At 54.0% G+C, this 24635-nt stretch overlaps 1 protein-coding gene across 5 annotated transcripts in view; it reads right to left on the reverse strand.

The window, feature by feature from the left end:
- Nucleotides 1-24635, reverse strand: part of STIM1 (stromal interaction molecule 1) — a 126136-nt gene that overhangs the window by 29507 nt on the left and 71994 nt on the right. For all 5 annotated transcript variants that reach the window (XM_063950843.1, XM_063950844.1, XM_063950846.1 and 2 more), the window contains exons 2-7: nucleotides 18089-18219; nucleotides 14690-14804; nucleotides 9882-9993; nucleotides 6305-6420; nucleotides 2899-3076; nucleotides 7-184 (exon numbers count right to left, since the gene is read on the reverse strand). In XM_063950843.1, coding sequence (XP_063806913.1) covers nucleotides 7-184; nucleotides 2899-3076; nucleotides 6305-6420; nucleotides 9882-9993; nucleotides 14690-14804; nucleotides 18089-18219 — 830 coding nt within the window. The remainder of the gene's footprint in view (nucleotides 1-6; nucleotides 185-2898; nucleotides 3077-6304; nucleotides 6421-9881; nucleotides 9994-14689; nucleotides 14805-18088; nucleotides 18220-24635) is intronic.

Genomic DNA, 24635 nt, shown 5'->3' on the forward strand with positions numbered 1-24635 from the left:
TCTCACCTGGTCCAGCTCCTGCTCAGCATATTTCTGTCTGCTCAGCTCGTTCTCCGTCCCCTCGCGGAGCTCCCGCAGCCGCTGGGCCTCCTGCTTGGCCAAACTGATCTCATTCTGCAGCTTCTTCTCCAGGTGGACCTTCTCCACCTCCACCGTGCGGTGTTCCTCCTGGGCCTTCTGCAGCCTGGAACACAAAGCCGTGACAGCATCAGGTCTCACGCACGTACAGAGTAACACACAATCTCACACAGACACAATGACACAGCGGAGGCAGGATACGCTGCACGTCTGCACAGTGTTATTAATATACAGCCATCCACTGCCGCACACTACACTATGCACTGTATAGCTTACTGCACCCTACACTGGGCGTCTGCTTCCACACTGACAGAGGGCTCATTCCTCAGCAGTCCCCTAGGGGTCGCTGTGGTGACGGGAACAGTACGGCAGATAGTACATCATCCGCCCGGCCAGCCAGCATTCCTCCCTTCTCACACATATCTGGGACAGTTCTCAAGGACAGAAATCTGAGAGATGCGTAGCTCCCAGAGGACTCGTGTTGTTGATAGCTCTTTGCTGTAACCTCCTTACACAATGATCCGCTTCATTTAGATTCCTTCCTCTCCCGCGTGTTAGTCGGGGAAGGGATCATTGTATGGTTAAACGGTGCGGACGCCATGCCACGCTGATTGAGCCCCTAACCGGGTGAAGCTCTGTGGTGTGTTGCCGAATTGGCTTCATCGCCCTGTCTGCGCACACCACCGGCCGTACATGGTAGGAGTCAAGGGAATTTACATAATAATATTTGCATTACTCGTAACCAGCCGGCATCCCCTATTTCCGAAAGCCTCCCAAATTCAGTTCATGCTTTTCCAGCCAACCCCCCCCGCTCGCGCTACCCCTTTCCTGCTAACAAACCATTTTAATTCCCTGCGTTGTTACCCACAAAACGGACGAAGATCCAAATCTATTCTCCAATATCGCTACTTAATATCAGGAGATCACACACAGCTAGAAATCCTAGGTTTGGTGGTCAGCGGTAACGCAGCCTTTCTATAAGAAGCAAGAGATCAATGACGCTAAATCATTACTAATTAACCAATTCCACAGCGTTTCCCGGTCTTCCCATCCGGAGATCAGGTCACGGCCAGCGAGAGATCTGTATCCCGCCGTTTACACGAGGCTCGTGGGTGATACTGTGACAATCCTACAACGGCCTCACACTGGTCTATAATGGTTCGTTAGTACAGGAATATTGCCTGTTTTACGGAGATCCACACACACTTAGGTTGACAGGGTCAGAAGGTCAAAATGGTCGATGCAACTCCTTATAATTTTTTGGGTGTCACGTTGTAGGATTCATATGCGACCACAATCCGTGTAAACGAGTTTACCCGCCCTTGCTTCGTGCAAGGTGGCACGCTGCGCTTGGCGCAGGTCACTACTCTCAAATGCAGTCCAAGCAGATGGTGAACATAAAAAATAAACACACACAAAAAAAAACCTTTGTGTTGACAACTGTCACGTCGATCTTTTGAACCTGTAGACCTTAAGCACCGTTGACTTAACGCATGTCGGCCAAAGGGTGTTGACCCAAGTATTGGAACCCCTGGGCCGCAGCCTCATGGTGTAATGATAGAATGACAAGCAGGACAGGAGAGGACATGCTCCGGTGACACTTGGCGACCGTCCTGTGTTTACGTTAGATACGTCCTCAGTCCAGTGCACTCAGTCTGCCCGGCCTCAGCAACGTCTGATTTATGGTATAAACACGGCCGTGTTCCAGGATTACAATGTTCTGCCTCCATCACTGCGACCTCTGACCTTCTATAGATAGATGTATACAGAATATCAGCCTCATTCTCTTCCTCTCTGAGCCACATCTGTCATCGGGGTATCCGGCTGTACAGGGATATATTTAGAGCGGAGGCCTCTCTGGTCAGTATGTACGTAGCTCATAGCACGGAGGGGAGGTGCAGACACTTGCTGGCTGGCAGTACAGGCACCCACTCAGCATGCCTCAGCAGCTAGGCCATGAGACTAACTTGCATCTGGGTCCTGGAGGGCTCGGCGGACTACATGTCTCAGCATTATGTGGGCTCTAGACAGAGGACATGACGGGATCACGTGGTGGCTGCCAAGTATCAAATGGGCAGGGGACAGGTTTGTGGCTGGAGACGGGAAGGGGGAACCAGGCCCAGAATGTCATCCTCAGACAAAGGCCTGCCAGCTCCCTCCCGCATGTACTGGGCAGTGTGCGGCTGCTGCAGCACCTCTTTACTGGTTATGGTGGATCGGAACGCATAGGTGCGATCATACACACAGTGCTGGAGGGAGGAGGCCCCTTGCCTGTGTGATCAGCGCATGAGGATCCGTCCCCAGGCGGGGGGGGGGGATCTGTGCACGCCATGCTGCTTATTACAGGAGGGTCTGCAGATGTGTCACTGATCCCATCTCTACAATAATGGCACCATGTACTAAGCACATACTGCAGGCAGGGGAGAGAGAGAGATCGGCCAGCTCGGAGGATAAATGACACTTTCACTATATAACCTTTATGGAAAGAAGCGCCTTACGGTGTGATGGTGACACCAGAACATTTGCCGGGTGCGCAGCTGTGGCCGCAGCGTATTCACGTCTTTATCCCTCTATTAACTCATGAAACAGGAGACGTTTATTACTTCTAATGTTTCTAAGAACGTTAATCTGAATTTAAGTTACCCACATTACAATACAGATTGTGCCACCTCCTATTAGGGACGTTTTACCCCGGTGTTCCCACATTACTGCTCTATTCAGTCACAGAACAGGACCAGCTGCAATAGGCAGACACTCACCTCGCCACCCACCCGCCCCCCAGGGCGGACACTCACCTCACCCCGGGGGGTGGACACTCACCTGGTCTGAAGATCATGGAGGCTTTGCTCTGCGCGGTGCAGACCTTCCAGGTCTTTCATCATCTTCTTCATGTGGTCCTTGGAGTAACGGTTCTGGATGAAGGCAAACCAGCAGCCCCCAACCCCGATGACAATGGACACGACCAGCATGAAGTCTTTGAGGTGGTTATGACGGGTCACTGGGAAAAGAGCAATGATCACAGCATTCATGTACAAGTCACACCTGACAGAGGAGGGAACAGTGGGGAGATGTATTATGTAAGCCATTGGAATGGTCACAACACATAGATCAACACGGAAGTTTCTCAGTGACTGTTGCCATATCACTGGGAACGTCTGTCCCCTAACACTGACTGCTGATAACTGCGTAGCTTGTTCATTCAGCAAGAGTGTGCAGTAGGTGACACTATGACCGGCTCTGTGTGTATATCCATCATAGAGATTGATAGTGACAGGAATGAGGAGAGCTACGATCCTGACCAGCGACGCCACGCTTCTCCCGTTCACGCCCAGTGGGGGGGTCATACAGGGCACAGCTACATGCAGAGCTGACGCTCTAGTTCTGTACCGCTGTCTGGAGTCCTCCTCCTCATTATAATCCGTCTTTCCTCTGCAAGTGCAACTGCATCCACCTACAGTACAGCAGCAGACCCCAAGACCACCACAAATACCGGCACCAGGTGCCCTTGGCCAGTCTTCTGCCCCCAGTCCGGCAGAGTACCCCGCGCCCACCCACCTGTCTCTGCACCCTCCGTGATTACGCTATAGAGGTGAAGGGTTTATTTAGACATAGAAGAAACGGATCATTCGTTTTTATACAGATCACTGCTGCTGTATTATCCCCTCTGACAGATGGAGTATACATGAAGGGCTTTCACGTATATACAAAGAGACCACCGGAACAGCACTGGGCTGAGGGAAGACACAGAGACCAGGGAACAATGAGGGACACTCAGGGAGGGACAGTAACACCAGCATCAGGTACAGGGATCGCCAGATGCAAATCAAGGGGAACTTCCTCAAACTGATAATGTACGTGTACTCACTGGGTGCAAGAGGGGGGAGAGGATGGAGCAGTCGGGTGCACTATAAGAGGGGGGAGAGGATGGAGCAGCCGGGTGCACTATAAGAGGGGGGAGAGGATGGAGCAGCCGGGTGCACTATAAGAGGGGGGAGAGGATGGAGCAGTCGGGTGCACTATAAGAGGGGGGAGAGGATGGAGCAGTCGGGTGCACTATAAGAGGGGGGAGAGGATGGAGCAGTCGGGTGCACTATAAGAGGGGGGAGAGGATGGAGCAGTCGGGTGCACTATAAGAGGGGGGAGAGGATGGAGCAGTCGGGTGCACTATAAGAGGGGGGAGAGGATGGAGCAGTCGGGTGCACTATAAGAGGGGGGAGAGGATGGAGCAGTCGGGTGCACTATAAGAGGGGGAGAGGATGGAGCAGTCAGGTGCACTATAAGAGGGGGGAGGATGGAGCAGTCGGGTGCACTATTAGAGAGGGGTGAGAGGATGGAGCAGTCGGGTGCACTATAAGAGGGGGGGAGAGGATGGAGCAGCCGGGTGCACTATAAGAGGGGGGAGAGGATGGAGCAGCCGGGTGCACTATAAGAGGGGGGAGAGGATGGACCAGCCGGGAGCACTATAAGAGGGGGGAGAGGATGGACCAGCCGGGTGCACTATAAGAGGGGGGAGAGGATGGACCAGCCGGGTGCACTATAAGAGGGGGGAGAGGATGGAGCAGCCGGGTGCACTATAAGAGGGGGGAGAGGATGGAGCAGTCGGGTGCACTATAAGATGGGGAGAGGACGGAGCAGCCGGGTGCACAATAAAAGGGGGAGAAGATGGAGTAAATCCACATAAGCAGCCTCACTCTTCCTATTACTGGAGGAAACTTGCCTGGGACGCGCTAACACCGTACACATGCCACGTATAACACGGTGGGTATTTATGGTAAGGTAACAAGCTGCACTAGAAGAGCTGGGGGAAGTGCGTGCTATGGGCAATTCCCCTACTACTCGCTGCGGTCTGGACGCGCTCCGTGGATCAGTCAGAAAAACGTGCGTCACACTGCTTCAGACGCTCACTCCCACTTTTATTTTGGCTGTTCCTGGGGGAGCCGACTTCCTCCTATTATGAAGGATTTACTTGAACATTTTCCCCTGGCTGCAATGCTCGGGTTTCATTCTGTGTGAATTTATAAATTAAATAGCCTAAAAATAATCCTGTGTTTATGATCAGCACTGTGTGTACAGCGTGTGCTGCACTGGTTGCTAGGGACAGGGGAACACCGGCAGCAGTACTGAGGAAGTCACATCTATTATCCACTGTGCCCCACCGCCTGGCTGTACACTGACCTGCACCACTATACCCGGGCTGTACACTGACCTGCACCGCCATACCCTGGCTGTACACTGACCTGCACCGCCTGGCTGTACACTGACCTGCACCACTATACCCGGGCTGTACACTGACCTGCACCACTATACCCGGGCTGTACACTAACCTGCACCACTATACCCGGGCTGTACACTGACCTGCACCGCTATACCCTGGCTGTACACTGACCTGCACCGCCATACCCTGGCTGTACACTGACCTGCACCGCCATACCCTGGCTGTACACTGACCTGCACCGCCATACCCTGGCTGTACACTGACCTGCACCACTATACCCGGGCTGTACACTGACCTGCACCACTATACCCGGGCTGTACACTGACCTGCACCACTATACCCGGGCTGTACACTGACCTGCACCACTATACCCGGGCTGTACACTGACCTGCACCACTATACCCGGGCTGTACACTGACCTCCGCCGCCACAGCCTGGCTGTACACTGACCTCCACCACTATACCCTGGCTGTACACTGACCCCCACCGCCATGGCCTGGCTGTACACTGACCCCCACCGCCATAGCCTGGCTGTACACTGACCCCCACCGCCATAGCCTGGCTGTACACTGACCCCCACCGCCATAGCCTGGCTGTACACTGACCCCCATCACTACAGCCTGGCTGTACACTGACCTCCATCACTATACCCTGGCTGTACACTGACCCCATCACTGTACCCTGGCTGTACACTGACCTCCATCACTATACCCTGGCTGTACACTGACCCCATCACTGTACCCTGGCTTTACACTGACCCCATCACTGTACCCTGGCTGGGGCCACCCGATGCTTTGTGTAATCAGAGGAAGGTAGGTCTGGGAATGGCTGAGCCTCATAAGTCACCATCGCTCATCGTACACAATATCACACTTGTAACGTGCGAGAGTCAGGGAGGATCACAGGTCGCGCTGGTCCCCGTCTGCCGTCTGATTAGACCTGGATGTTTTATCGCCAGTAGGTATTCTTACATGACAGGAGGAAGAATAGGAAAGAAAGGAGGGTACTCACACAGAGGGGGTCCGAACAGCACCGTGTCCAGGGCCTTCAGCTGCAGCTTCTGTCTATGGCTCCGGTCAGTCATTTTCAGAAGAACACCGGTCATTGTTGCGTTGGTGATCGCCATCCTGGGGGGACAGAGCTCAGATGTAGACGCTACAGAGGAGATGACGTATATAGAACAGGAGCAGATACATCCAGCTCACTGGACAGGTGGGTCTCCCCGCTGATGTCGGAGGCTCTCAGGTCACCATAGCTATTAAAACTAAACGTTTCCCCTGATTCTGTGGGGTCGGATCTGAGCACAGAGGAGACCGGCTGTGGATGTTTAGGACGTTATAGTCTGATTAAACGGCTTTATGTTCCCTGTTATAGAGATCTGATGAGGCAACGATAATTACAGTAATCCACCCCAATCATCCTGTATAAACATTTACCCACGCTGCACTACTGCTAACACAGTCATTATAATGGTTATAATGTTCCCTTATCGCCTGCGCTGCATGTGGCTCAGTCTGAGCAACGAGAACAGGAAACAAAACCGGGTGACCAGGCACTAATCCCACAGGGCCCCCAGACACCAAAGCCAGGCCCCAATCCCACGGGGCCCACAGACACCAGAGCCAGGCCTCAATCTCACAGGGCCCCCAGAGCCAAACCCCAATCCCACCGGGCCCCCAGACACCAGAGCCAGGCTCCAATCCCACGGGTCTCCCAGTCACCAGAGCCAGGCCCCAATCCCACGGAGCTCCCAGACACCAGAGCCAAGCGCCAATCCCACGGGGCCCCCAGACAACAGAGCCAGGCACTAATCCCACGGGGCCCCCAGACACTACAGCCAGGCCCCAATCCCACGGAGCCCCCAGACACCAGGGCCAGGCCCCAATCCCACGGAGCCCCCAGACACCAGAGCCAGGCCCCAATCCCACGGGGCCCCCAGAGCCAAATCCCAATCCCACCGGCCCCCAGACACCAGAGCCAAGCCCCAATCCCATGGGTCTCCCAGTCACCAGAGCCAAGCGCCAATCCCACGGGGCCCCCAGACACCAGAGCCAGGCCCCAATCCTGCGGAGCCCCCAGACACCAGAGCCAGGCCCCAATCCCACGGAGCCCCCAGACACCAGACCCAGGCCCCAATCCCACGGAGCCCCCAGACACCAGACCCAGGCCCCAATCCCACGGAGCCCCCAGACACCAGAGCCAGGCCCCAATCCTGCGGAGCCCCCAGACACCAGAGCCAAGCGCCAATCCCACGGGACCCCCAGACACCAATCCCACAGGGCCCCCAGACACCACAGGCAGGCCCCAATCTCACAGGGCCCCCAGACACCAGACCCCAATCCCACGGAGCCCCCAGACACCAGAGCCAGGCCCCAATCCCACGGAGCCCCCAGACACCAGAGCCAGGCCCCAATCCCACGGAGCCCCCAGACACCAGAGCCAGGCCCCAATCCCACGGAGCCCCCAGACACCAGAGCCAGGCCCCAATCCCACAAAGCCCCCAGAGCCAGGCCCCAATCCCACGGAGCCCCCAGACACCAGAGCCAGGCCCCAATCCTACGGAGCCCCCAGACACCAGAGCCAGGCCCCAATCCCGCAGGGCCCACAGACACCAGAGCCAGGCCCCAATCCCACGGAGCCCCCAGACACCAGAGCCAGGCCCCAATCCCACGGAGCCCCCAGACACCAGAGCCAGGCCCCAATCCTACGGAGCCCCCAGACACCAGAGCCAGGCCTCAATCTCACGGGGCCCACAGAGCCAAGCCCCAATCCCACCGGGCCCCCAGACACCAGAGCCAGGCCCCAATCCCGCGGAGCCCCCAGACACCAGAGCCAGGCCACAATCCCGCGGAGCCCCCAGACACCAGAGCCAGGCCCCAATCCCGCGGAGCCCCCAGACACCAGAGCCAGGCCCCAATCCCACGGAGCCCCCAGACACCAGAGCTAGGCCCCAATCCCGCAGGGCCCACAGACACCAGAGCCAGGCCTCAATCTCACGGGGCCCACAGAGCCAAGCCCCAATCCCACAGGGCTCCCAGACACCACAGCCAGGCCCCAATCCCACGGAGCCCCCAGACACCACCAGAGCCAGGCCCCAATCCAGCGGAGCCCCCAGACACCAGACCCAGGCCCCAATCCTGCGGAGCCCCCAGACACCAGAGCCAGGCCCCAATCCTGCGGAGCCCCCAGACACCAGAGCCAGGCCCCAATCCCGCGGAGCCCCCAGACACCAGAGCCAGGCCCCAATCCCACGGAGCCCCCAGACACCAGGGCTAGGCCCCAATCCCACGGGGCCCCCAGACACCAGAGCCAGGCCCCAATCCCACGGGGCCCCCAGACACCAGAGCCAGGCCCCAATCCCACGGGGCCCCCAGACACCAGAGCCAGGCCCCAATCCCACGGGGCCCCCAGACACCAGAGCCAGGCCCCAATCCCGCGGAGCCCCCAGACACCAGAGCCAGGCCCCAATCCCGCGGAGCCCCCAGACACCAGAGCCAGGCCCCAATCTCACGGGGCCCCCAGACACCAGAGCCAGGCCCCAATCCCACGGAGCCCCCAGACACCACCAGAGCCAGGCCCCAATCCAGCGGAGCCCCCAGACACCAGACCCAGGCCCCAATCCTGCGGAGCCCCCAGACACCAGAGCCAGGCCCCAATCCTGCGGAGCCCCCAGACACCAGAGCCAGGCCCCAATCCCGCGGAGCCCCCAGACACCAGAGCCAGGCCCCAATCCCACGGAGCCCCCAGACACCAGGGCTAGGCCCCAATCCCACGGGGCCCCCAGACACCAGAGCCAGGCCCCAATCCCATGGGGCCCCCAGACACCAGAGCCAGGCCCCAATCCCACGGGGCCCCCAGACACCAGAGCCAGGCCCCAATCCCGCGGAGCCCCCAGACACCAGAGCCAGGCCCCAATCCCGCGGAGCCCCCAGACACCAGAGCCAGGCCCCAATCCCGCGGAGCCCCCAGACACCAGAGCCAGGCCCCAATCCCGCGGAGCCCCCAGACACCAGAGCCAGGCCCCAATCCCGCGGAGCCCCCAGACACCAGAGCCAGGCCCCAATCCCACGGAGCCCCCAGACACCAGAGCCAAGCCTCAATCTCACGGAGCCCCCAGACACCAGAGCCAAGCCTCAATCTCACGGAGCCCCCAGACACCAGAGCCAGGCCCCAATCCTACGGGGCCCACAGACACCAGAGCCAGGCCCCAATCCTACGGGGCCCACAGACACCAGAGCCAGGCCCCAATCCCGCGGAGCCCACAGACACCAGAGCCAGGCCTCAATCTCACGGGGCCCACAGAGCCAGGCCTCAATCTCACGGGGCCCACAGAGCCAGGCCCCAATCTCACGGGGCCCCCAGACACCAGAGCCAGGCCCCATTCCCACCGGGGCCCCCAGATCCAGATACCAATACCACAGGGCCCCCAGACACCAGAGCAGGCCCCAATCTCACGGGCCCCCAAACAGACACCAGAGCCGGGCCCTGTGTAATGTAGTAAGGTGAGACTGCCCTATTTATTTTACACAATGACATAGCTCGCTATGTTAAATGTTGGGGGTGACAGACTCACCACCTTTGTACCTACCTGGGCATATCTCGCCCACTCAGGTGCAGCTTTCTGAAGGTCTCCTCATACTGCGGCAGCTCGACGTATGTGATGAGCCACTGAACCACCTCTTCAACCGTCCAGTTATATACTGAGACACAGGAGAGAGACAGGTCAGGTCACAGGTCAGATGGGCGTCATATGGTGCTACAGTATACAGAAGACATGATGCCAGCTCTGATACACCAGCCTCGCTCAGAGGTTAAAGGTTACATGTTCCCTGCGGTAGCCCGCGTCAGACCAGTAATGGGGACCTTATCACATGTGCTCGCAGTGTAAGCGGAAGTCAGGCTGTGCTATCCATACCAGCACCCGGATGCAGCCTGACACATTAATATCCTGCCCAGCTTCTGGTACTAGTAACACCGGAACCTGCAGTGTCGCCCCTTATGTGACGATTGGAGTGTAATGTTGTTTTCGTGGCTCTGCCACCAGTGGGTACTACACGGATCACTAGGTTACCGTATGACAACACTACCCCGGCACAGCACTGTCAGTCCAGCACCATATAACGTATCGCAAAACGGCAGCGCGAGCCGGGGGAGGGGCGTCTAACATGCCTGTTCTGTTATCACGCTTTGTGAACCAGCATGAAATGAATGAGTTTGATCAGAGTAAAGGACACGTGTTATGTGAAAATGGCATCTGGCTTCTGTGTCAACGTAATTCCCACTGTGACACATAGCACCCACACAAAACTATTATGTATACAGTGACGGGTAAAGGGTATAAGGCTGGCGCTGAGGGTGACCACTGAAAACATGGCTCCAGTACTGACCATAGTACAGGCCCCATCTAATACTGTATGTATAAACAGGGGCTCAGGCGTCACTGACATGTATACATCTTTATGTTACATATAAATCTATAACCAGCACTACAGCGAGGGAGCACATGTAACAGGGTCCATGCTGCACGTGTGGTTACATGACACACACAAGTTGGTAACAGGCAAGGGGCGCCGCAGCACAGGGAGCAGAGGGACACAGCAGAGGGAGCAGAGGGACGCAGCAGAGGGAGCAGAGGGACGCAGCAGAGGGAGCAGAGGGACGCAGCACAGGGAGCAGAGCGCCAAAAGCAGAGGGAGCAGAGGGACGCAGCACAGGGAGCAGAGCGCCAAAAGCAGAGGGAGCAGAGCGCCAAAAGCAGAGGGAGCAGAGGGACGCAGCACAGGGAGCAGAGCGTCAAAAGCAGAGGGAGCAGAGCGTCAAAAGCAGAGGGAGCAGAGCGTCAAAAGCAGAGGGAGCAGAGCGTCAAAAGCAGAGGGAGCAGAGCGTCAAAAGCAGAGGGAGCAGAGCGTCAAAAGCAGAGGGAGCAGAGCGTCAAAAGCAGAGGGAGCAGAGCGTCAAAAGCAGAGGGAGCAGAGCGTCAAAAGCAGAGGGAGCAGAGGGACGCAGCACAGGGAGCAGAGCGCCAAAAGCAGAGGGAGCAGAGCGCCAAAAGCAGAGGGAGCAGAGCGCCAAAAGCAGAGGGAGCAGAGCGCCAAAAGCACAGGGAGCAGAGCGCCAAAAGCACAGGGAGCAGAGCGCCAAAAGCACAGGGAGCAGAGCGCCAAAAGCACAGGGAGCAGAGCGCCAAAAGCACAGGGAGCAGAGCGCCAAAAGCACAGGGAGCAGAGCGCCAAAAGCAGAGGGAGCAGAGCGCCAAAAGCAGAGGGAGCAGAGCGCCAAAAGCAGAGGGAGCAGAGCGCCAAAAGCAGAGGGAGCAGAGCGCCAAAAGCAGAGGGAGCAGAGCGCCAAAAGCAGAGGGAGCAGAGCGCCAAAAGCAGAGGGAGCAGAGCGCCAAAAGCAGAGGGAGCAGAGCGCCAAAAGCAGAGGGAGCAGAGCGCCAAAAGCAGAGGGAGCAGAGCGCCAAAAGCAGAGGGAGCAGAGCGCCAAAAGCAGAGGGAGCAGAGCGCCAAAAGCAGAGGGAGCAGAGCGCCAAAAGCAGAGGGAGCAGAGGGACGCAGCACAGGGAGCAGAGCGCCAAAAGCAGAGGGAGCAGAGCGCCAAAAGCAGAGGGAGCAGAGCGCCAAAAGCAGAGGGAGCAGAGGGACGCAGCACAGGGAGCAGAGCACCAAAAGCAGAGGGAGCAGAGCGCCAAAAGCAGAGGGAGCAGAGCGCCAAAAGCAGAGGGAGCAGAGCGCCAAAAGCAGAGGGAGCAGAGCGCCAAAAGCAGAGGGAGCAGAGGGACGCAGCACAGGGAGCAGAGGGACGCAGCACAGGGAGCAGAGCGCCAAAAGCAGAGGGAGCAGAGCGCCAAAAGCAGAGGGAGCAGAGGGACGCAGCACAGGGAGCAGAGCACCAAAAGCAGAGGGAGCAGAGCGCCAAAAGCAGAGGGAGCAGAGGGACGCAGCACAGGGAGCAGAGCGCCAAAAGCAGAGGGAGCAGAGCGCCAAAAGCAGAGGGAGCAGAGCGCCAAAAGCAGAGGGAGCAGAGGGACGCAACACAGGGAGCAGAGGGACGCAGCACAGGGAGCAGAGCGCCAAAAGCACAGGGAGCAGAGGGACGCAGCACAGGGAGCAGAGGGACGCAGCACAGGGAGCAGAGCGCCAAAAGCAGAGGGAGCAGAGCGCCAAAAGCAGAGGGAGCAGAGGGACGCAGCACAGGGAGCAGAGCGCCAAAAGCACAGGGAGCAGAGCGCCAAAAGCACAGGGAGCAGAGCGCCAAAAGCACAGGGAGCAGAGCGCCAAAAGCACAGGGAGCAGAGCGCCAAAAGCACAGGGAGCAGAGCGCCAAAAGCACAGGGAGCAGAGCGCCAAAAGCACAGGGAGCAGAGCGCCAAAAGCACAGGGAGCAGAGCGCCAAAAGCACAGGGAGCAGAGCGCCAAAAGCACAGGGAGCAGAGCGCCAAAAGCACAGGGAGCAGAGCGCCAAAAGCAGAGGGAGCAGAGCGCCAAAAGCAGAGGGAGCAGAGCGCCAAAAGCAGAGGGAGCAGAGCGCCAAAAGCAGAGGGAGCAGAGCGCCAAAAGCAGAGGGAGCAGAGCGCCAAAAGCAGAGGGAGCAGAGCGCCAAAAGCAGAGGGAGCAGAGCGCCAAAAGCAGAGGGAGCAGAGCGCCAAAAGCAGAGGGAGCAGAGCGCCAAAAGCAGAGGGAGCAGAGCGCCAAAAGCAGAGGGAGCAGAGGGACGCAGCACAGGGAGCAGAGCGCCAAAAGCACAGGGAGCAGAGCGCCAAAAGCACAGGGAGCAGAGCGCCAAAAGCACAGGGAGCAGAGCGCCAAAAGCACAGGGAGCAGAGCGCCAAAAGCACAGGGAGCAGAGCGCCAAAAGCACAGGGAGCAGAGCGCCAAAAGCACAGGGAGCAGAGCGCCAAAAGCAGAGGGAGCAGAGCGCCAAAAGCAGAGGGACGCAGCACAGGGAGCAGAGCGCCAAAAGCAGAGAGAGCAGATTGCTAAAAGCAGAGGGAGCAGATTGCTAAGAGCAGAGGGAGCAGAGCGCCAAAAGCAGAGGGAGCGGATCGCTGTGTTACTTCTATTCACGGTGCATAGGCTGAGCTGGTGGGCTGGGGAACGGGGGAGCAGCAGCTACAGCAGTGATTTTCAACCTTTTTTTACTTGCGGCACACCGAACAATATTTTAAAATTGCAAAGGCACACCATCAGTTCACCCACAGAAAAAAAAACGAAAAAAAAAAACCCCACACATTGGCCCTCACAGTAAAAAACAAATCCACACATACATTGGCCTACGCAGAAAAAACAATCACATTACTCCCCACATAAATCATGTTGCTCCCTACATAAATCCTATTGCTTCCCACATGAATTATTCACATTGTTCCCCCCATAAATCGTATTGCTCCCCACAGGAGAAATAACAGAACAAATATTAGCCCCAACCGGTCAGCTGTCCCTCAGTGGCGGGGGTTGTTCATAGTGGAGTGCTGCAAATTCTGAGCAGCGGGCAGATGTGGGTGAGCAAGGAAAGCTGTGGGTGCAGGCAGGAACTGGAAAATGTGTATGCAGGCGGGTGGGCTGGCTGGGTGGTGAGACGTGGCGGCTGTGACCTGTGATATCACACCGCCGCGTCACCAAGGCATAGGTTATGGCCGGGGCATGACTGATCCTGATTCTCCGCGGCACACTAGTGTGCCATGGCACACTGGTTGAAAAAGCCTGAGCTACAGGCACATGCCTAGGGACCACAAGCGATTTCATCTTCTATGGTGATGGGTATAAATGTCTATTATATTATTAGAAGCAGCGGATGTGCCTCCTGCATCTCCGAATGCGGCAATCTGCACGACAGTACAGGGACTGCTGCACCTACCGCACACACTAAGGAAACTCAGAGCCGCAACCTGCACCAGAGCCTTGTGTTCCTGGGGATCCGGTCTCTGACAGTGTCTAGGTCGACCACTATTGGTCGTCATGCATTAGGTCGACATGGACTAGGTTGACATGAGTTTTTCCCTTTTTTTCCCTTCATTTATTGAACATTTTCATACTTTACGATCCACATGGACTACGATTGGGGACGGTAACCTGTTGCCCAAAGCTCGCTCGCCATGCGAGGGGACACGATGCACTAAATGGGGTTCCCGGTCACTTTACGAAGAAAAAGACCCCCCAATTTTTTTTTAAACGCATGTTGACCTTTCGCCATGTCGACATAATGCTGGTGTCGACTTAGTTACTGTCGACCTACGTCTGGTCGACTATGATCCACACCCGTGTTCCTGACCTCATGGAGATATGGAGGAGGAAGACGGGCTCTACAGACCAGCAATTCGGTCTCGTAATGCCCAGTATGAGAACGGGGTGGATAACAGGATAGAGACGGGTGAGGCTGTGACTGACACTCCCTTACCTTCCGACACTTTCCACGTGTTCCACAGATCCTCCACACTGATCAGCTTGTCCTCGCCGTGGAACGTGCTGTGCTTCACTGTGGGGTCATGATAATTCAGGTCCTCCCTCAAAAACTGACAAGGAAACAACAATATCAAACAATACGGTACACACTGCACCACCAACAAAGGGTCTCACCCCACCCAAATAGATCAGCCCACAACAGCTATAATCCCCCCGACCCCCCTTTCCCCACCGGTTCTCCTACTCCTGCCTTCCCCGTAATGTACAAATCCCAGTATAAGGAATAGCGGATCACATTTCCATACAGCATAGCTTATCCATGAAATGCTCATACTACATATGAAGACACACAGTACACATATGTAACCGTTGGACTAGACACGTGAATCTGGGTGGACAGGAATAAATGATCGGCCTTGGAAAGATTAAATCAAAGGTTAATCTGCAGAACAAAAATGACAGGACGTTCCACCCACCATTATACAGACATGGCGCTGCGGAAACTATAGGACACCCTAAAAAAAAAAAGAAAGGTAAGAATTTGATTTGTTCTGGGTGTGAAGCTGGGCGAGAGCCTGGTGCAGGAGCTGGTGACATCTGGACGAGGGTCCGCTCTGGGGGTAGCTGAGGGGAGGGCAGGGGGCTATTATACAGAACTCAACTGCATAGGATCCTAAGTGCAGTTCACAGCAGCATGACAGGAGCTTCATATTGTGCTCTGTGCTGTAACAACTGAGCTGAAATACTCTGTACTGCAGGTAACATTGCAATGCTCCAATTGGCTGTAGCCGCATCTAGCCCCACCCACTTTATCTCCTGCATACCTGTGTGTAACCAGTTCTGCAGAGTGAATAGATGCCGGGGACCTTTACCTGTGCGGGCTGGACCACAGCAGATAACACTCGCACAACTAGGAGGTGTATTAATGACACACACACACAGGACTGCCATCCGTAATGCCAGACACATTCCCTCACATGCCGCAGTGTGAATGTGTTGCAGATAAGCTGGAAGGGTGTAATAAGTGGTAGATAAACACTCAGCACTCCTATCTCACACACTCTGCAGGAACAGCGACCTCTACTGTACACAGACCCCTCTAACGAAGCATCACAACACGTCACACTGAGGAGCGACTTCTACAGATGTCACCTAGAGAGTAACACAGTACGTAACTACGTATCCACAGCACATACACCATAAGCACCGGGACAAAAAGGTGTATAATGTGCAGTGTAAATTCATAGCCTTGTCCCCGTGTCCTAGGCTGATGGCTCCCAGTGACACGGCGGCGGCTGGTAAGCAGCGAGGGTTATTTTGTGCCATGACACCACGGCTGCACCCCTCCCCCGGTCTTGGTGTTTCAGCTGTTGCTCTGTATATATAGCCTGGGAAGAGGTAAAGTGATATCTCCTTTTCTTGACCAGAGCGGCAGCACAGAGGATCTGCCCGGGTAGTAATGAACAGAATCACTCAGCTCAGCACTAATAGATGTGTGACTAGAGCCAGATTACAGCAGCAAATTACGAAGGCCAATAGGGGGACACGTGCGTGGCCAAGACGGCCGGCTGACGCCTGAAACAGTGGGTCGTCGGGCTTGGCAACAGCGATCTTACACTGAAGACTCTTCACCTATTCAGAATGTTACTAAATCTGGTAATGAGATTAATTAGGATTCAGTGGAAAATAAATTAAGTGCAAAAAGTGTCCGATATGGGGGAATATGGCGCTGTACAATGTGACAAACGGGACAAATGTTTTATTGCTCCGTTATCATTAGTGGAACACAATAAAGGTAATCATTCATTTGTCGGCCCATTTTCACGCTGTACAGAGCCATGTTCCCCCTATCGGCCACTTTTGCACTAAAATGATTTTCTCGGAATCCTGCTTCCCACGTCCTAATTAGTTTCCCTGCCAAATTTGGTGACATTCGGGTTGTTAGGCCAAGCTACAGATGGCTAATAATAGGAGAAGCTTATTATGGTCGCCCGGTGTTTATGCAGCAGCCGGAGCCACACAGGGGAGAACACTCCGGGGACTGCAGTAAGGAGATCTCAGTCCAACAGCCAGTGGTTTCCTAAAGTGGGCGATAACAGCCCCCTGGCGGGTGGCTAAGCAGCTGCCCCCCCACCTACTGCACTGTGTGCCGCTGCTTGCTGGAACGTTCCGGGAATTTGGTAGGCGATGAGCTTGTGCCTCAGCTGCAACATTAATCATTGCGAATGGTCCCAACTATCTGTAATGATTACTGGCGTGCAAATTCGTTCCGCCCATGTATATCTTCAGTGAGTGTCCGGAACATAGGGCCTAATTCAGACCTGGTCGCACGCAGGCTATTGGTTTGCACTGCTGCGACCAGGAAATCGCCGCCTACAGGGGAGGGGGAAAACGCTGTGCAGGGGTGCGATCGGATGTGTGTTTCTGCTGTTTCTGCACAGCCCAGGACTTGGTCAGCCGCGTCGACGATCAGAGATGTTGTCGACGTCAGGAATCCTCCCAGGAAACGGCCGGGCCCGCCTGTGTTTTTCCGGACACTCCCAGAAAACGGTGAGTTGCCGCCCACGAACGCCTTGTCTGTCTGTCAATCTTCTTGCGATCGCCGGTGCGATAGTTATCTTCGTAGGATCCGTCGCTGCCCGGCGACCACCGTCGCCGGTGGCCGACGTGCCTGCACATTGCATCTCACACGCATGCGCAGTTCAGACCCGATCGCACGGCTGCGAAAAAATGCAGAGTGCGATAGGGTCTGAATGAACCCCATACAGACTAGGTGTCTTTGCAAGTCTCGTTCACCTCCATGTTACGGCGGGGTGTGGTTCGTTTTATCGACAGTATCTAGGTCGACAATGTTTAGGTCGACCACTATGGGTCGACAGTCACTAGGTCGACATGGATGGAAGGTCGACAGGGTTTCTAGGTCGACATGCGCTAGGTCGACAGGTCTAAAGGTCGACATGAAGATTTTATTTTATTTTTTGTGTCGTTTTCTTTGTAGAGTGACCGGGATCCCAAATTAGTGCACCGCGTCCCCTCGCATGGCTCGCTTCGCTCGCCATGCTTCGGGCATGGTGCCTTCGCTCCGCTACCGCTTCGCTCGGCACACTTTACCGTTCCAATCGTAGTCCACGTGGATCGGTAAGTATGAAAAAATCACACAAAAAAAAATGTGAAAAACTCATGTCGACCTTTAGACCTGTCGACCTAGCACATGTCGACCTAGAAACCCTGTCGACATTCCATCCATGTCGACCTAGTGACTGTCGACCTATAGTGGTCAACCTAGACACTGTCGATCTTCAGACCGGATCCCGTTTCGGCGATGAGTAGAATAAAACGTGGAAATTATGTATGTAACGGAAGCCATGCGGCGCTGCGATAATCACCATCTCACCTCGTCACTCTCCTCCACGTCCACATTGCCGTTGGCGTCATCGTCCATCTGTTTGTGGATGTTGACTACGGCCTCAAAGCTCAGAAGCTCCTCCTCTTTCTGACACAGCACCTTATCGATTCGGCAGAACTCTGCGGGGAGAAACGGGGACAGTGTGAACAAAGAGAGAGACCTTTAGGGAAGCGCATTACACACAGGAGTTACCATTCATTACCAGAAACCAGCCACCCCAGACGTGGCGCTTTCAGCCTACCAATTCACCAGGCCCCAGCCACATCACTGAGCCACGAGGTGCTTTGTGACTCGTGCCTCCACAACAGGTGCATACTACTGTGTTTTCGTACTGAAGGGGACGTGAAGGTTTGCCGTAGCACTGACCGTCTGTGATATTACTTACACACTGACAGATGCGGAAAAGGTTCAAGTTACAGGTGTACAGAAAGCCTTGGCCAGCTCAGGTGTCCGTCTCCTCACCCCGACACCGTGTGTACTGGTACAATAGTATGGGTGGCACCAGGAACCTATCTGTGGTGTATAATGACCTATCTTGCAGCCCAGTACAGGGACAGATGACAAGAATATGAAGCACTCACATTCCGTGCCGGACAATCAGACCTAGAACTACAGGGTGATTCAGAAGTCGCAGTATATCACACATGCAGTGGCGAGGGTTCTGCAATGTAAATGCAGTATTATCAGGAAGTCGCTGGAGTAATACAGTGAGCTGGTATCACAAATGCAGTGACGAGGGTTCTGCAATGTAAATGCAGTATTATCAGGAAGTCGCTGGAGTAATACAGTGAGCTGGTATCACACATGCAGTGACGAGGGTTCTGTAATGTAAATGCAGTATTATCAGGAAGTCGCTGGAGTAATACAGTGAGCTGGTATCACATGCAGTGACGAGGGTTCTGCAATGTAAATGCAGTATTATCAGGAAGTAGCTGGGGTAATACAGTGAGCTGGTATCACACAGGCAGTGACGAGGGTTCTGCAATGTAAATGCAGTATTATCAGGAAGTAGCTGGGGTAATACAGTGAGCTGGTATCACACAGGCAGTGACGAGGGTTCTGTAATGTAAATGCAGTATTATCAGGAAGTAGCTGGAGTAATACAGTGAGCTGGTATCACATGCAGTGACGAGGGTTCTGCAATGTAAATGCAGTATTATCAGGTAGTCGCTGGAGTAATACAGTGAGCTGGTATCACATGCAGTGACGAGGGTTCTGCAATGTAAATGCAGTATTATCAGGAAGTAGCTGGGGTAATACAGTGAGCTGGTATCACACATGCAGTGACGAGGGTTCTGCAATGTAAATGCAGTATTAGCAGGAAGTAGCTGGGGTAATACAGTGAGCTGGTATCACACATGCAGTGACGAGGGTTCTGCAATGTAAATGCAGTATTAGCAGGAAGTAGCTGGGGTAATACAGTGAGCTGGTATCACACATGCAGCGACGAGGGTTCTGCAATGTAAATGCAGTATTAGCAGGAAGTAGCTGGAGTAATACAGTGAGCTGGTATCACACATGCAGTGACGAGGGTTCTGCAATGTAAATGCAGTATTATCAGGAAGTGGCTGGGGTAATACAGTGAGCTGGTATCACACATGCAGTGACGAGGGTTCTGCAATGTAAATGCAGTATTAGCAGGAGGTAGCTGGGGTAATACAATGAGCTGGTATCACACATGCAGTGACGAGGGTTCTGCAATGTAAATGCAGTATTATCAGGAAGTGGCTGGGGTAATACAGTGAGCTGGTATCACACATGCAGTGACGAGGGTTCTGCAATGTAAATGCAGTATTATCAGGAAGTAACTGGGGTAACACAGTGAGCTGGTATCACACATGCAGTGACGAGGGTTCTGCAATGTAAATGCAGTATTATCAGGAAGTAGCTGGGGCAATACAGTGAGCTGGTATCACACATGCAGTGACGAGGGTTCTGCAATGTAAATGCAGTATTAGCAGGAAGTAGCTGGAGTAATACAGTGAGCTGGTATCACACATGCAGTGACGAGGGTTCTGCAATGTAAATGCAGTATTATCAGGAAGTAGCTGGGGTAATACAGTGAGCTGGTATCACACATGCAGTGACGAGGGTTCTGCAATGTAAATGCAGTATTATCAGGAAGTAGCTGGGGTAATACAGTGAGCTGGTATCACACATGCAGTGACGAGGGTTCTGCAATGTAAATGCAGTATTATCAGGAAGTAGCTGGGGTAATACAGTGAGCTGGTATCACACATGCAGTGACGAGGGTTCTGCAATGTAAATGCAGTATTATCAGGAAGTAGCTGGAGTAATACAGTGAGCTGGTATCACACATGCAGTGACGAGGGTTCTGCAATGTAAATGCAGTATTATCAGGAAGTAGCTGGGGTAATACAGTGAGCTGGTATCACACATGCAGTGACGAGGGTTCTGCAATGTAAATGCAGTATTATCAGGAAGTAGCTGGAGTAATACAGTGAGCTGGTATCACACATGCAGTGATGAGGGTTCTGCAATGTAAATGCAGTATTATCAGGAAGTAGCTGGAGTAATACAGTGAGCTGGTATCACACATGCAGTGACGAGGGTTCTGCAATGTAAATGCAGTATTATCAGGAAGTAGCTGGGGTAATACAGTGACCTGGTATCACACATGCAGTGACGAGGGTTCTGCAATGTAAATACAGACATCCGGGAGCACAGAGTGCGGTTAGAGATTAGTGACTCTCTGGGCACAGGCTGGCACATCACAGGCAGCATGCTACACAGTAAATATATGACAACCAACCACACCCTGTTTTCCCTAGCATTACGTCCACTCATTTGTGCCAGTTATATGGCTCCAATGTGTTCTTAGGAGGTAACAAAGTAGCATTAAACACGTATTCAAACTGTAGAGTGTAAGCTCTTGAGAGCAGGGTCCTCAGTGGTCTCTACAATGATGTCATCTGCAAATGACAATGCTGCATGCATGTGAAGATGGCACCTGTATCTTCTCTGTAGCTGTGCAGCCTGATCACCTATGCTGTGTAATGCTGCTGTGTGTCCCCTACACAACGCATCGTGCTGCGGAACCCTTGTGGCACCATATAGAGACCACCAGCTGGCTCTGTGTAATGCTGCTGTGTGTCCCCTACACAACGCATAGTGCTGCGGAACCCTTGTGGCACCATATAGAGACCACCAGCTGGCTCTGTGTAATGCTGCTGTGTGTCCCCTACACAACGCATAGTGCTGCGGAACCCTTGTGGCACCATGTAGAGAACACCAGCTGGCTCTGTGTAATGCTGCTGTGTGTCCCCTACACAACGCATAGTGCTGCGGAACCCTTGTGGCACCATATAGAGACCACCAGCTGGCTCTGTGTAATGCTGCTGTGTGTCCCCTACACAACGCATAGTGCTGCGGAACCCTTGTGGCACCATGTAGAGAACACCAGCTGGCTCTGTGTAATGCTGCTGTGTGTCCCCTACACAACGCATAGTGCTGCGGAACCCTTGTGGCACCATATAGAGAACACCAGCTGGCTCTGTGTAATGCTGCTGTGTGTTCCCTACACAACGCATAGTGCTGCGGAACCCTTGTGGCACCATATAGAGACCACCAGCTGGCTCTGTGTAATGCTGCTGTGTGTCCCCTACACAACGCATAGTGCTGCGGAACCCTTGTGGCACCATATAGAGACCACCAGCTGGCTCTGTGTAATGCTGCTGTGTGTCCCCTACACAACGCATAGTGCTGCGGAACCCTTGTGGCACCATATAGAGACCACCAGCTGGCTCTGTGTAATGCTGCTGTGTGTCCCCTACACAACGCATAGTGCTGCGGAACCCTTGTGGCACCATATAGAGACCACCAGCTGGCTCTGTGTAATGCTGCTGTGTGTCCCCTACACAACGCATAGTGCTGCGGAACCCTTGTGGCACCATATAGAGAACACCAGCTGGCTCTGTGTAATGCTGCTGTGTGTCCCCTACACAACGCATAGTGCTGCGGAACCCTTGTGGCACCACATCGAGAACACCAGCTGGCTCTGTGTAATGCTGCTGTGTGTCCCCTACACAACGCATAGTGCTGCGGAACCCTTGTGGCACCATGTAGAGAACAGCCAGGACGGACGAGTGTGACAAGAGGCAGATGGCACAGAGTAAAGGGCACTGCTTGATAAACTGATGTACATGTGATGCCAGCCAGGTGATTGGGATTTCAGTGTTATGGGCACACTATAAATCCCAGCCAGGTAGAGAACCTCTGGAAGGAAGAGCAGCGATGGAACCTTTCCTCGGGGAAAAAACCGCTCCACAAACCAGGAGACAGGTGAATAGAGGAGACGTGGGGTAACTCTGTGAGGAACGCTGTCACGTCACATAGTGCGGGAAGGGGGTGGAAGTGCTCAGTGATCAGCATTCTGGATTCAGGTTCTACACCTTCATTGTGAACCAGGGCAGGGAAACCCTTACCCACTGAGCCACGTCAGGGCCATTCTGAGAAGGGGAGCGCTGATATACAACACCGACCCGACAGTCACACATTCTCCACAGGAGCCATGACTGACGGAAACTCCTATGCTGGCCCAACATGAAAATGCCAACCTGTAGAGAACATTCCTGGGCACACGCTGTATGTATTGCTACTGGGCACATTACTCGGGGAAGGGTATAGGAGCACTGCCAGGCAATCACAGGCACATTTACTCCAGCAATACAATGCACAGAACATGAAGAGACCTCACTGCGCCGGACACTGCCGAGCGCCATTACACGTGTGATCAGGACTGTCTGTGGCACAGCACAGCGCTCACTGCAGGAGCAGACAGGACCAATCAGTCAGCACCACAGTGCGTGCAATATTCGGGGTCATGTATTGCACAGACCCCAGGTAATTATACTGTGTGCAACTTCCATCATTAATTAACCCCCTCGCTGCCAAGGATGAGTGGGACTCATAAGCAAATGGGGAGTAGACGACTTAACAGCCCCCTTATAGCTGCAGTCACTTAGCCCTGGTTGGGGGGGGGGGGGGGGGGCTGGATAAAATCATCCTGAGAGGAACACATTTCTAACACTAAGGGCCAAATTCAATTAGCAGCGGAAATGCGTTTTTTGCAGTACAAAATGCGTTGCCAAAGTGCCTATTCAATTGTCCACAACAGTTTTGCAGTAATTTTACCACGAATTTCAATTCACCAACTCTAAGCAGGTGATAAACTCGGGGAACATCCTTGTTTTAAGCTAAAAATGTTGGGATTTGGTTCTGAACCCCTGGGACAACCCCCTGAATGACTAGACACTTAGAAGTTATTAATCGGCCAAAATTGACATCCTGGGATATGCTGAGAGCTTTAACCGTTTGGTGCTAGGACTCATCAACCACCTACAACCCCGATGTTCCCTGTGGAACCCTGACGAAAAAAAGTGCAAAATGATGGAAATTGGGGTACAAGGTATGGGACAGGTATATTGGGGTGCTTTGTGAGTGGGACAAGTGTTTTTAGACTTGCATTTGGGAGTAATCGGTCTGTTTCCCCTTTTTTCTTTTTTTAAATACCCTAAAATGACCCAAATATGTACTTATACCCATTTTTATGTACCCCGTTTATTATAACCAAAATTAAACTTTTATGCTGTTATCAGATATTAGTTTGCTTTTTTGGGGGGTACAGCCAGATTTTCCCATTTTTCACGGTAATCCTGTTTTTGCAATTGAATAGGGCGAATCACGGGAGCTCACACACACGCAGAGAGTCAGTTTTCGTGGCAAAAAAACGGTGAAAACGGGAACAGCAGTAAATTACCACGATTCTGTGGCTAATTAAATTCGGCCCTAAGTCCTGCCCTTCCAGTAAAAGTGCTGCACTCATTTTTATAAGCCAGGAAATAGTGGAGGGGGTATTAAACGTGCTTTCTTCCGCCATGCTGGCACTTCCAGAATCAGGGGTGTCACCTGCGCCTGACACGGACACAGTGTGTGCCTCGGGGTCAGGCGTTATGTCAGGAAAGGTAACAAGCAGAAACAAGGTACAATTTGTTTAGGTGTGACTGTGTGACTATGACCTGAACAAACAGTGGCACGGTGGGTGAAGGGGTAAGTGGATGGGCTTACTCTGCCGGCCAGTACACGAAGGTGGGAAGCGACACGAGAGGTCTTGCTTTGCCACTCCTTGGGTACATGGCTTCCCTCTCACAGTCAGCTACTTCCAGTGCATTGTGGGTGGGTAACAAGTAGTTACTTATAACTCCAATAAAACTGTGGCCAGTTTCCTATTCTGATGCAGACTTCCCCACGTACAGGCAAAATGACCACCGCTGGGGACCATGGAACTTGGCACATCATAGCCCCCCAGCACCATATCGGGTTAGCCATCCAGCTCTCATCCTAACCCTCTGTTCCAAACTCACCATCTACCCAATCTGTGTCGCCCCTGTCACCCCCTCCCTGCAGAATGTAAGCTCTCAACAGCAGGGCCCTCTTCCCTCATGTGCTTTTCCTTCCTTTACTTTTTCTATCATCTACTCCCTCAACCTTTGGGTGCTGCCGCCCTGCTGCTTAT

Source organism: Pseudophryne corroboree, chromosome 2, assembly GCF_028390025.1.
Source record: "Pseudophryne corroboree isolate aPseCor3 chromosome 2, aPseCor3.hap2, whole genome shotgun sequence".
Taxonomy (NCBI): domain Eukaryota; kingdom Metazoa; phylum Chordata; class Amphibia; order Anura; family Myobatrachidae; genus Pseudophryne; species Pseudophryne corroboree.